Genomic DNA, 13,895 nt, shown 5'->3' on the forward strand with positions numbered 1-13,895 from the left:
CTTCAGTTTTTAACAGTTTACCATTCTGTCTGGTCTCTTATTGGCCATGGCTTCTATGGTCACTGTACCAGGCAACCAGAACATAGATTAATTATTTCAAGGGGAACTGCCCCTTCAAATATATATTTTTTCTTTTTGCTGTCTTAAATTTATAATTTCTGCTCATTGTATCTTCTATTAGATCTATTTTTCACCAGAACCCATATATCCATCTCATAATATACAACTGTATGGTCCCAATCAGACAGTTTCTAATCAGGTATTTTTGGACCTGGGCTGACCTACCAGCTAACCAGTGATTGCAGAATTCCTATTGTATTTTAGTACCTATTGGTGTAGGGTTGTCTCCTCAGATATGATCCTTGACTGCCTAGCACTGTAGGAGTTCTGCCACGTGGGGGTGGGAAAGTCAAATGAGGTGTTTACGCATATTTTTGATGGATGTTTTTCTTGAACGTAATAGCACATATTAACCAAGGTCCTATGGTACAGCCAGGGAACAGGATTTCAAAAGGCAAGGATATCACCTTGATACATGAGTGGGGGCTGCTTTCCTCTGAATAAGAATTCAACTGACTTTAATAATTCATCAACATAACTGGTCTTAACTAAGGGCTGAAGAGCTCCTCCAGTATCTCATCATATATTAAAACAGATGGGAAAAGCTCCACTTCCCATAGAGCAGCATATACTATTAGTAGAGAAAGTTATTATACTGCCTACAATGTTGGCTGTAAGACTGGCTCCCAACATGGAGTCCAAAGGAGTGAATGGGTGCAGTATGTATAGGGTGAGGGTGAAGGTTAATTGCTACCCTGGAGCTACAGCAGAGTAACTTCTGCTACAAATATTTGCATTCATGTTTATACATTTGTAAGATTTTGATTAGAGGCTTAGGGCAAGCTGGCACTGGCTGAGAATAGGGTGGCTTCAACCCATGAAGTCTGAAAGCCCAGAAATATCACATTACAGGAGTGGAACAAACAAACACTTTGCTGTCTCTTTCCTCTCTGTTAAATGTTCTTTATACCTTGCAATGTTACCTTAAGAGCATCTGTTTTTATCCCCATTAAAATATACCCGTAAAGAGCCAGATATAGCACAACAGGACAAGCCCAGAGTGGAATCTAAACATTATTCATGTTTCCTTTCCGGCTCAGCTAGCTGGATCTGTTTGACATTCAGTCAAAACAAGTTAGTTTAGTTTTGTATTCCAAAAACCCGAAGTTTGCATACAGATAAAATGTCATTTTCCATTCTCGTGCTTTCTCTTACTCGTGTATTTCTTTTTTTGCATCAACTGTTACAGGCTATCAGGGGATAAGTGGAATAGAAAGTAGTCTATTTCCATCCCGAGTAGATTTCTCTCTCAAAACAAGAACTGAAGCATTTTTATCAAGTTAAAAGGCATGCTAATAGGAAATAGAAAGAGGCTGTAAATGAAATACTGTGTAACGTGCATGGATATGTATATATTTTTCTATCAATTTATACCTGATATCATGTTTTGCTTTCGGTAATCTCTAGGAAGTCATTGGCCTTATACTTCTTATTTTCTTAGGGTTCTCATTTTTTGAAGTGCTGCTTCCTGTCCTGAACTGATAATTACTAATTAATATCGCTTCTTCCGTTTTCTGATAAACAGCATGTGCAAATGAATAATACATTGATATTTATAAATATATATATACTGTATATAAGGCTATTTAAGCAAACATTACCCATATCAAAATGCCATGTATACATGGTTGGCCTCTGAGTGTTTTGACCTGTTGGGTCCCACAGGGCACCATAAGGAAAGTGGCCATTATCCTTCTATATACACTGTAATACAAAATGATATTAAAATGTATTTTTAATACCAAAATACTTGTTAAAATCTACTATTTTTCAGGCAGGTAGATAAAGGGTCCATTATACTTTGTACATTGCTTTTCAGACTGTTGATGAGGGACAGTGCATTTGTTTGCACATGGTGCTATTTACCCTAAATCCAGCCCTGCTTGCATTAGTAAAAGCTGTAATTCTATTTTGGCCCCAGCATTCTACAGGCAAACCATCCTTTGCAGGGCAAGTAAAGCACTAAAGCTCTTCTGCTTCACAGGTACAGATGCTGAGTATATAGCATGTACAGATGAGAAAGGGAGTGTGAAGCTCACCTGGAAGGCAAACGGAGCCAACAGGCATCCAATCTCAACCCTTCATTGAACCCGGCAAGCACATTAGTACTAGCATTTCATCTGTTTCCCTAGCTTCATATAAGTGTCACCCCCAAAAAAGTTCTTTGCACAAGAGCAGGAAATATTTAAAAGTGTCCTTGTTTCCATAGTGCCTCTTTTTTAAAGCAAGCCAGAAATTCTGCTGGACAAGCACAATGCTTGGTACAGGGCAGGAGGGCTCTTGTAGGCTCTTGGGGTCTGAGCATTCTGTATGGGATTATATGGGTGGTGAGTCCTTTAGGCAAGGACTAGTTATTGTGACCAGTCAGGAACTGGACAGGCAGGAGCAGGACAGATCGGCCTGAGTGGGATGAAGTGAGCAAAGGGACAAGATTAGGCAGTATAGACTCAGAACAAGGACTGGAGCAGGAACAGGAGCGAGGGCAGCATGAATTAAAGACAAGCCACCGTGTTTAAGCTATCAGAGGCCAATGTTCAGGCAAGGAAGTGAGGTCAAGGAAGGGTTTAAATAGGACTCGGACAGCTCTGATTGGCTGACAAATAAGGCTGCTTGGTTGTGATGGCAGGGCAAGGCGAAACTTGAGAATAAACGAGGATGAGAGTAAATCAGAAACTCACAAGCTACTTTCCTGGCCTAATAGTTAAGGAGAATGGGCAGAAACCTGTAGGTTCCTGGCTTGAATTCCAGCTGATCCTAACACCATCACTCTGTAAGATGGGAAAACAGTTAAGCTATGGTCATACACCCTTGCTTTCATTCATATAGACCCACGGGCTGTATATAGGAATACAAAGACCTGCAGCTTCCTCTCAAGAACATAGCGCTGAAAAGAGCTATATCCCCCCAGACTGCTTCTTAAGTGAGTGCTCTAGCACATGAACCCCGGAGAATAATATATTACCCCTATTGTTTGATGTTCTTTTCTACATTGGTTTCTCCACATTTTTACATACAGTGCACATTTTAGATGCCTTTTTGTTCCTAAAACAAAACAAAAATACATTCTAATTATTGCTTACTTGTGAAGCACTATATTATTATCCAGCATTTTCTTTCTAAACATATGAATGCAATGGAGAGATATACTACATTTATCTTACACCAACTTTTACAATTTTACCTAAAATATGTTACACACCTTTATAAATACTCCCCCTTTAATGTAAACCACCCACAAAAAATGTAATCAGTGAACATCCTATTTGGAATCTTTAAAAACCTGCCACTCCAAAGGTTGTTCAAAGGTTAACAGTAAGTAACAGCATCCCCTTAATCACTTAGGATTCCACTAATCCACTCGGTCCCCTCCCTCAAGAATTAACTTTGGCTCTTGGCTTACTGGGCATGCTCAGTTCTTCTCAGCTCAGGATACAAAACACACCCTCCAGTCTAGCAGCCAATAAAAAGATGGCAGTGCTGGCTGTATCCGTGCTGGAGAAATATATGTAATACAAATGGTGTGGTTTGGGTGGGGGAGATGCACCCAACTTTTATACAGGAAAATGTAGGGTTTACATATCCTTTAAAGTAAGGGTTAAAAAAAAGTTATCTCATGGTTTATCATGTGAAAACATATGGCTGAGATTTAACTTTTCTCCTAATTCGGCTCCAGTTTTTTCCCACAGACTTCAATAGGCTTTTCACGTGATAAACTGTGAGATGTTTTTCAGAATTGAACTGAATCTGAATTGAGCCAAATCAGTCAGAGGCAGAAGAGAAAGGCAATTAATAAAAAAATGAATATTAAAATGAATATTAAAATGCTTAATGCAAATATGATTGGTTGCTAGGGGTTACTGATCTGTGGCAATGTGCGGCTGATTATAAATGCATCCAAATGTAGATTTCAATGTATTTCCCTTATTTGAGAAATCCTTGCCTGGGATCTTGACTGGCTCTCAGGCGCTTTACTATAAATCAGTCCTGTGCACCTAGAGGCCTTAGAGCCTTCTAATGGATATGTATGGCCCCCAGCCTGCCACAGGGCTACATGGATGTCTCTTTTTGACATTGTTAATTTATTTTTTTGATGAGGCAGTTCAATCCTGTTAAATTCTCTGTGAGCAAATTTGGGGTGGGGTAAAAAAATAGAGAATTCGTCCATTACTCGTTTTGTTAATTTTTTGATGTTCGCCAAAGCCACTCTTTGTATTTAATTGGTAAGCTATTTAGGTTTCAAGGAGTTTAAATGATTAAGGTCAATTATTGCTGCTTATCACCAAACTCAATTTTTTTTCTTTTGCCTCATCCCCATCCCTCGGAGGGAATGAGTCTGTACCACAAAGCTAAGATATTTTCTGCTAATGATGTATCCCTTCTAACAACTGCAGGAACAATTACCAAATAACAAACAGAGAAAAGCAACAACACCCTGATCATTTAAACTGTCTTAATTGTATCCTGTTAATTAATGATATCCTAATTGATTTGTATTTGTACTGATAATGATATAAAATAATCAGCATTAAAGCCAATTAAATCAGTTTGCTTCCTGTGTGGGTTTTTAAGATATCCAGTGGAAACAAAATGCACCTATGTATGTATGTATAACTTTATTTATAAAGCGCCACAAGGGTACACAACGCTGTACAATCTTACAAAATACAAAATTACACACAGGGAGGACAAGTGTTATAATAAATAAATACAATAAATATATATAAATGCACAGGGAATAAGTGCCATGGGGTATGAGACACAGTAGGAAGGAGGTCCCTGCCCCGTAGAGCTTACAATCTCAGTGATATACCTATAACATTACCGGCTTAAGTGTCGTGTTAGTTGTGGCAAGCTTTCAAGAACTTCATCAAATATTTCTTCACTGGTGATATTTTGCACTTGTGTATCTACATGGAATTAATAACTAAAATTGTTGGGTTTTTTTTTTTTATATTTTAAATGATTCGTCTTGCCTTACAGAAGCAGTAATTACTTATTCTCAACTCCTATGCCTAGTATGTTAGAGCTGGCAGCATAATAAATAAACAAAAAAAACCTTTAAAAGGTGAATATTTAAGTCCAGCATATATAGGGCCCTGCTAAATCTTGGATCAAGGACAATCACAGGCTAAGTTTAGCTTGATATATGAATAACTAAAGGGACTTTAGCCTACTCTAAGGCCCATGAAGTACCAGCAACACCACAATTATTCTTTACCTGGAATAAAAAACTTTTTCCTTAGTACAGGGGCACACAAAGCAGATTGTCCACTTTCTTCTGCCTGTGTTTATAACCCAGGGATAGGAAAGTGGATCTGCTGTTGTGCCATGCTTCCTGTAGCTCCATTTACAGGCATTCCATCAGACTGTGGGGAGCTACATGAGCAGATACTGATGTGGAAACGTAAAGTATGCGTTTTCGTGTCAGTATCCATTGCATGTAGCTCCACATAGGCCAATGCAATGCTTGTAAATGTCGCTACATAAAGGAGCGTGTGATAGCAGATCTACTTCCCTCCACATGGGTGAAAAACAGAGGAAAGTGGACAATCCACTTTGTGTGCCCCTGTCCATAGCATTGAGTTATATAGGGGTTTGGAGTGGGTAGCTTAGTGGTACCCTCCAGAAACTTAAAGAGTGGTTGGAGACCTTTCTAAGCATTTTATCCCCTTGGCTAGCAAGCTACTTTTAATCTCCATCAAGGGGTTTTATGCCCTTTACCATTAACAGGGAATTACATAATCCCCCATTCCTTAAACTTTTTACAAGTGTAAACTGGTTAGTAGTCATAGTAGTGATGTTGCTCATTAGTTGTGATGAGTTACAATTAAATAGGTTTCTGACTTGAACAAGATCTGAACAAGATAAATAATGATGATAATTTATGTTGGGTTTTCAATCACAAAAGCATCAGGTAAAAGCAATGACATCAGGGTTTAGGTGTCCTAATTCATGGACCAAACTGAAAAGGCCAAAAGAAAGATTAAGACAATGAGCCTCGGTGAGATACTGTGCTACAGGTGAGTATCGCTTCCATGAAAATGGAATCCAGTAGGGTTTTTCATGTTTTTACTATCTGCCACTGAACACATGTGGGGTGAGCATCCTTGCTTAAGCAATAAGTGACAGTGACATGCAAATGTATTGAAAAGTAGAGGGAAAATATTCCATACATGTCTGTTTCTTCCAAACAGTCCTTACACACTCCAAAAACCTTCAGGCAGATTAACTGTCTCCTGATGACACTGACCCTACTAAGGGAATTAGCAAAGAACTGAATCTATGAAGTTTATTAGTGAGCACTATTACATATACTGATCATAACAGGACAAAAACACAAAGGGGAATGAGCTAATTTAATCCCAAGGGGCTAAAATAAATTCCTTTGTGACTGGTTAATCTTTTCTTCTTTTTCTTCTTGAATCAATATTCAGACTGGCCGCAGATCAACAACCTTGAGTCCATGCACAAGAAATTTCCAAAAATGTCTGTAATTGCTGACATACACTTTCATGTAAGAATAATTTGTTCCTCAGCCCAAGACGGCCTTTCCCTTTCATATGAGGAAATCTGCAAACAGTCACTGATTGACTAACTGGTTAGGGATTGTGCCTTGCTCTGTTTGTTTAACCATTGTGACCATGTTGTGTGCAGACCTGGTCTCAGATACAACAGAGAGCAAAACACCAGAGAAAGGCAAAATCAAATATTAAGAACAATTTAAGTTGAAGACAGAAAGGGATTATTTTTATAGGACATCTGAGAAGAACTGATCACAAGGTAAGAAGATATGAGAATATTGTGTAGTTGTAGTAGTATGACAAGTTTGGTTTGTAGACAGCTTGTTTTTTATGACACTTTCTACACTGCTATAATGATACAATAAAAAGAAATGCCTAATTGCATTTGAAAGTTGTTACTTAACAAATAAATAGTGAATTATATGTTATTAAGTGAATCTGAAGCAACATTTAGAGGCTGATGAGTAACCCCTAAAGAGATCCAATAATACTTTAATACCAATAAAACACATAAAACACAATGATATCTGCTCCCCCTTGGTCTCACTGTATGCAGCAACATTATGTGGCATATAAATAAAGCATAAAGCTATGTAAAAATAGTGTGGAACTATAGCAGATCGTGCCAGTGTAATGCCATATTCTGCTGTGGAAAGTCCTACTCATGTATTTATAAAGGGTGCATTGTTTTCATGTGAATGTGCCTTATAAAACAACAGAGAATCACACTTGATTGATATAGTTCTCCGGAGTGCACTCTTTGATGATTTGTAAAGTTTGGAGGATGTGACGGAGCCTCTACTCTGTAGGATGAACCTATACACTGCTTAAAACAAAGATAAGACTTCACCAACCAGTTTGTAAGTCACTTTTGATATATTCCCATGTATAAAGACCTGTTGGCTCAAAAAAAAGCTGCCTTAAAACTGGTGTTCAGTGCTATACTTGCCACATACTTGCCACACAGGCATCCGAACTTGCTCCATTTATTTCAGGGGGCCCCATTAGGATTAGAATGGTTAAAATATAATGCTCACCTCTTTATATATAAACCCAGGGCTGCTTTTGTAGGCAAGGTGGGAACATTATCATGGGTAAAAAAAAAAGAAAGTTGTGCTCACCACTAAATTTTAAACCATTAGGCGGGGGTACAATGACACTGTGAGCACACAATTCATACAGACAGCAACAAGAGACCCTCTGCACTTACCTATTATGACTATATATAGGACAATAAGACATTCTGTGCATTAAGCTACCAAGAAATGCTATTTAAGCAAAACAGGGATTTTTTGCCCATATATTGCAATATACTGGCCAACTACGTCAAAGTCATCCCCACTCCGGCCAGTCCTACACTCAATTTATCTGATTCATTAAGAATTCTACTGCTTCATTATACATTTAACAAAGGGGCTGAGTTTTACCTGCAACTTACTTGCTATCAAGGTTAAAACCCTTGGGAAGGGTGGGAGCTACGACATGGAGCTGGCCACTGCTCCTGTATAAACTATAGCAGAAACGGGTGGGGGTGCAATGAGGCTGTGACCACCTGCGTACCAGCAGGTACCAGCGTACATGTTCCTCTGCCCTATTGTTTTTTTTCTTCCAAGATATTTGGCTTCACAAATGAACCATATTCAAGTGAACCATATGCAAGGGTGATTTATACAGAGCCAAAGAAATACTGTATGGTAATGTTTGAACTGCTCTTGGGTCATGATCTTTTCAGGACTGACTTGGTCACATTAAATATTATTACATATTTTCATTTCAATGAATGTTTGTCCCTGTAGCAATGTCTGCTCCTCCAAAAGAAAATATTGGTCTTCCAGTTTCTGAGTTTGTGCAGATGAATAACCTGGCCTGTGAAAGTGTCGGGGGAAAGGTAAAGTGTTTATTAGTAAAATGACGTATAACAAAAACTATAGTCCTCAAACAATGTAGATCTTTATAAAAATATGTTGCATAAACAAAATTATATGTAAAACCCTGCTTCATCTAAATAAACCATTTTCATAAAAATATACTGCTTTAGTAGTATGTGCTATTGGGTAATCCTAAATAGAAAATTGCCATTGTAAGAATTAAGTTGTTGTGACTTCTTGTGAGCCTACTCATAACACCCATAACATAGTAGCCCTTTCCATCTCTTATGCTTCGCCACAGTTGCAGCCCCCTGGCATACATACAGCAGTGCAGACATTGTCCTAATGGTGTTGCTGTTTTAGTTAAAGGTGCAGACTGATGCTACACTGACCTATGGTATTGTGCCGGCTGTACACATTGCTAATTTCAGTTTGAGAAATCTATATAGACATAAACAATGCAGAACAACTAATTCCAATGTTTATTATTCAAAAAGGGAGACATTCTAAAACAAACTCAAAAGTAAAGGAAATAACAATGTAATTTTGTTTAATAGAAAAAAAATACATCTAGATGTTTAGTTCCCCTTTACAGTTAGTAAGTTTTACAAGTTGATTTATTAAGCCAATTCTGCTAATTCTTCAGAAATGCTTATGTAATTACAAAGTTCAAGTCTCTAATGACACACACAGCAATGTTGCATCTCAGCTAAACTTTAAGTTAATGTTCTGACGAGAGCGTTCCAGTGAGGCAGCTTTCCAAAATATTTACTATACTGTATGAGGCAAAGTACATCGTATGGATGTACAAATAGAAAGACATACTGATACTTGTAGGTATCAGGCAGCTGTATATTAAAGGTGAAATAAAACCCCACATATAGCTTAGCCTTTAATCAGGGCATAGGACTGTGGTACAGGTATGGGACCTGTTATGCAGAATACTCAGGACCTGGGGTTTTCTTGATATGGGGTATTTCTGTAATTTGGATCTCCCTACCTTAAGTCTACTACAAAATCATTTAAACATGAAATAACCCTAATACCCTTTGCCTCCAGTAATGATTAATTATATCTTAGCTGGGGTCAAGTACAAGTACTGTTTTATTATTACAGAGAAAGGGGAATCATTTAACCATGAAATAAACCCAATAGGGCTGTTCTGCCCCCAATAAGGGGTAATTATATCTTAGTTGGGATCAAGTACAGGTACTGTTTTATTATTACAGAGAAAAGGGAATCATTTAACCATTAAATAAACCCAATAGGGCTGTTCTGCCCCCAATAAGGATTAATTATATCTTAGTTGGGATCAAGTACAGGTACTGTTTTATTATTACAGAGAAAAGGGAATCATTTAACCATTAAATAAACCCAATAGGACTGTTCTGCCCCCAATAAGGATTAATTATATCTTAGTTGGGATCAAGTACAGGTACTGTTTTATTATTACAGAGAAAAGGGAATCATTTAACCATTAAATAAACCCAATAGGGCTGTTCTGCCCCCAATAAGGGGTAATTATATCTTAGTTGGGATCAAGTACAGGTACTGTTTTATTATTACAGAGAAAAGGGAATCATTTAACCATTAAATAAACCCAATAGGACTGTTCTGCCCCCAATAAGGATTAATTATATCTTAGTTGGGATCAAGTACAGGTACTGTTTTATTATTACAGAGAAAAAGGAAATAATGTTTTCATGCTTTTTAATGAAATAATATGGTTTGGAACTTTGAGACTCAAATAACATGTAACAGTAGACGACGGTCCTTGGCCTGCCTTCAGCCTCCATTCTCCCAATCCCACAGTTTCCTGCACATGTGATCTCAGTAAGGAAAGGAACATCACAGTGCAATGCATTGTGGGTTATGTAGTTCCTGCATGCTGTCTGTAAGCTGTGGAGAAGTTGTTACAATTTTAACATCAATGTTTTTGTCCCTCCTCCCCTGCCCGGATTATAAATGATGCAGAAAGAGAAGAACTGTTTTGCAGCTGGATTTCAGCATATAAAAATAGTATTTATTCATACTTTTTGAAGGAACGGATTATTATTAGGGGTTTCTGTGTTGCGTGGGGCTCTTTGATTTGGAAGCCAGAGTTACCATTTATTCTTATGTAGGGATCTCTAAATTTGGGCCCCTTAAGATAGATACCCCTAGGACAGGCACCCAGGGTGGTACTGGTTAATGGGACACTTGGTATGGTCTGGGATGCCAATAGTTAACAGGGAGTATCCCTGCAGTTCGGGTTACAGCCACAGGGTGGTATGTAAGGTTATAAAAAGGGATGCAGCCATGTACTGTGAGGTTTTAGTCCTGGGAGCTCCCTCTGGACAGAGGTGTGCAACAGCCCTGGGTATTAGGTAGAAGTTCTATGTGATAGGTCACTCTAGGGGGCACATTTACTTACCCATAAACGGGCCGAATGCGTCCGATTGCGTTTTTTTCGTAATGATCGGTATTTGGCGATTTTTCGGGAAAATCGTTGCGACTTTTTCGTTGCCATTCCGAATGTTGCGCAAAATTTGGTGATTTTTTCGTAGCGTTACTACTTGCGCGAAAAGTCGCGACTTTTTCGTAGCCTTCGCGCCGAGTACGAAAGATTCGGATTCATTCAAGCTTCAGTATGGTGAATTTTCTTGGGCCAGGTTGGAGCTGCAGGGTGCCATTGAGTCCTATGGGAGGCTTCCAAAATCATGCTAAGTCTGAAAGTTTCGCCCGCCGCTTACGAGCGCTCAAAACGAAAAAGTCGCGACAAGATACGAGCGCATCGTAATGGCTACGAAAAACTCGCGTTTTTTCGCGCAAATCGTATTGGTAACGAAAAAGTCGCGACAATTTCCGAAAAGTCGTAAAGGCGCCGAAAAAATCGGAATTTTTCCAATTCGGATTCGGATTCGTGGGTTAGTAAATGTGCCCCTAGGAGTGACATGTAGGCAACTAAGTTAGAAAGGGAAGACATTGCCCCTCCAGGAGTGATAAAAGGGTTAAGACCCCACAGCAATCCATCAGCTGGAGATCAGGGCCCACAGTGTCTAGTCAGGTGGAGAGTACCACTGCTAGAGGGAGATTCCTAATCTGAGGGTACCTAGGCGTGAGTACCGGGGAGAGTCCTTGTGGAGGGTCAGCCTGGCGTGAGTACTGGGGAGAGCCCTAAGAGAGGGTCTTCCGCGAGAGTACCGGGGGGAGCACCTAGATAGGGTCACTTGGCGGGAGTACCGTGGGTAGCCCAACAGGAGAGAGGGTTCTCTAAGAGTGAAGCTAAGGAGATGGTGCCCTGATGAATGTATTCCACTCCTGGAGAGGTCCTGCCCTAAATAAAGATACTCATCCGGTTCACTATAACCACCTGTGTCTGGCTCCTTCATATCCAAGGGATCACCTACTGGCCGGTAAGCAACTACCCCAAGGGAGGGGCAAGGTACCAGGAGTTGTGTGGAGTCCCAGTCAAGGAGTAACGTATAATATCAAGTTCCCAGGGTGGGGAGTTATAGTCCCACAGCATCACCTCTGGGTGGAGGCACGCCATTAAATTGAAGAATCCCTGTTACCCCCATAATAAGCAGGGGCTCAGGACTCCTGTAGCGACAAAAGTAAGCCAGGAGGGCACAAGTAGCAGCACCATTCCAAAAGTGGGCTACACTTTTTTTCATGTAACTGGTATTAAAATAGTGTCATTTTTAGGTGTTGTTCGCAACTGATGACTGGTTTGCCCCTGCAGAAAATCTACTAAAGGTAATTTCTGCTCTTTAATCATGCAAGTCTTTTTACCTATAACAAGTAATTTATTTTTCATTTACAAACACTAGAGGATTACATGTTACACAAAAACTGAAGGAATCCAAGAACAGAGACATAGAGGAGAGAAAAGATAAAGGATATATGAAGGGTGGCCAAGGCAACGGGTAATCCGGAGGTGCAACTGTTGCAGCACATAGGCTGATTAGAGATGGTAGAGTCAAAGGTTAAAATAATTATCCAATGCTGGACTTTTACCCATGGTTTTGCCCTGTAATATGTAAACTTTTGGTTGGAATCTGCTTTAAAATGAGTTGGTGGATCTGTGGTACATGTAACAGGCAGTGGACCTACCTGCCAGTAAAAAACCCTTTAGAAAAATAATTCCATACCTTCAGTGAAGCCAGTGCAAAATAAATCACCTGGAGCCAAACCTTTCCATGAATATCAAGCAATGACCTTTGTGGGTTCCTGGAAATTCTATTAGCAAATAGGCACGGAAAGTACTTATATTATAAATGTTTATGAATTGATCATCAGTGTTAATATAGCCAGCCTATATTTATAACTTGGTCATCCTTTCTGACATATTGGTTTTTGCACTGATTAATAAACCTCTGCATGTTCTCCAGTAATCATACTGAGCATCAGACATGCATGTTCCCGGCTGGAGGCTCACAGGGGTCCAGTATGTGTATTTCTCATTTTCTGACCTTATTACCTCCTAATATATCTAACCCATTCATTGCTAAATACCTTGCAAACTTGGGTCTATATGCTATGGGGCATATATGCAGGCCAAGTCTGCTGGGTGTCCTAGCTTTTGCAGCGACTTTGCGGGAGGGGTCTTGCAGTAATGGGTGCCAGTGGGGTGATGAAAACCTGAACTAAGGGTAGGCAGAAAAGACACCTGCCTAGGACGCAGTGGTGGGAGGGGGGGGAGGTGTTGAGGCTAGGCATGTACCTTTTCTGCCTACCCTTAGTTCAGGTTTTCATCCCCCCACTGGCACTCATTACTGCAATATCCCTCCTGCAAAGTCGCTGCAAAAGCTAGGACACCCAGCAGACTTGGCCTGCATTTCCGGACCTGCATATGTGGATGTAAATGAGCCCTATAGCATATAGACCCAAGTTTGCAAGGTGTTTAGCAATGGGCAATTCATGCTTTTCCCTGAAGTGAGCTCCATATTTAACTGCTTTCATGGCACTTGCATCCAAATGGGCTCAGCACTGATCAGTCCTTTCTGCCTTCCATTCCATCGCTGCTTCTATTGACTCACAGCTGTCACCTTCTGACTAGGTGGTGGCTCCAGGGTTCTTTCAGCGACCTGTGTCAATAGACATAGCACACTAATGTCCAAAAATTGCCCGCAGATGCCATTCGCATGCCAAAAACTGGAAATGATGCCAATGCAACTGTATCTGATTTGCGATGAAGTGCACACACAGTTGATTCCATGTTAACGACTCGCACGCAGTTACACTGGATTCAGCACGGAGTCAGACACAGCACAATTGCATCCAATTCAACACCCACATTGTGCCCACAATGACACATTCATTTTGGAAAAAAAAAACAGTGCATCGTGGGAAAACAGCATGATGATTGCTCACTGCATCTAGGAAATAAATATGCCCGTATAGT

The 13,895-nt window shown here is 39.8% G+C and overlaps 1 protein-coding gene across 1 annotated transcript in view; it reads left to right on the top strand.

The window, feature by feature from the left end:
* Positions 1 to 6,781: 6,781 nt before the first annotated feature.
* allc (allantoicase) overlaps positions 6,782 to 13,895 on the top strand; it is an 18,102-nt gene continuing 10,988 nt past the window's right edge. The window contains 3 exon segments of the mRNA NM_001168554.1: positions 6,782 to 6,900; positions 8,438 to 8,529; positions 12,197 to 12,247. Of these exon segments, the coding sequence (NP_001162026.1) occupies positions 8,440 to 8,529; positions 12,197 to 12,247 (141 nt within the window). The 5' untranslated portion in view covers positions 6,782 to 6,900; positions 8,438 to 8,439.

Source organism: Xenopus tropicalis, chromosome 5 (genome assembly GCF_000004195.4).
Source record: "Xenopus tropicalis strain Nigerian chromosome 5, UCB_Xtro_10.0, whole genome shotgun sequence".
NCBI lineage: Eukaryota > Metazoa > Chordata > Amphibia > Anura > Pipidae > Xenopus > Xenopus tropicalis.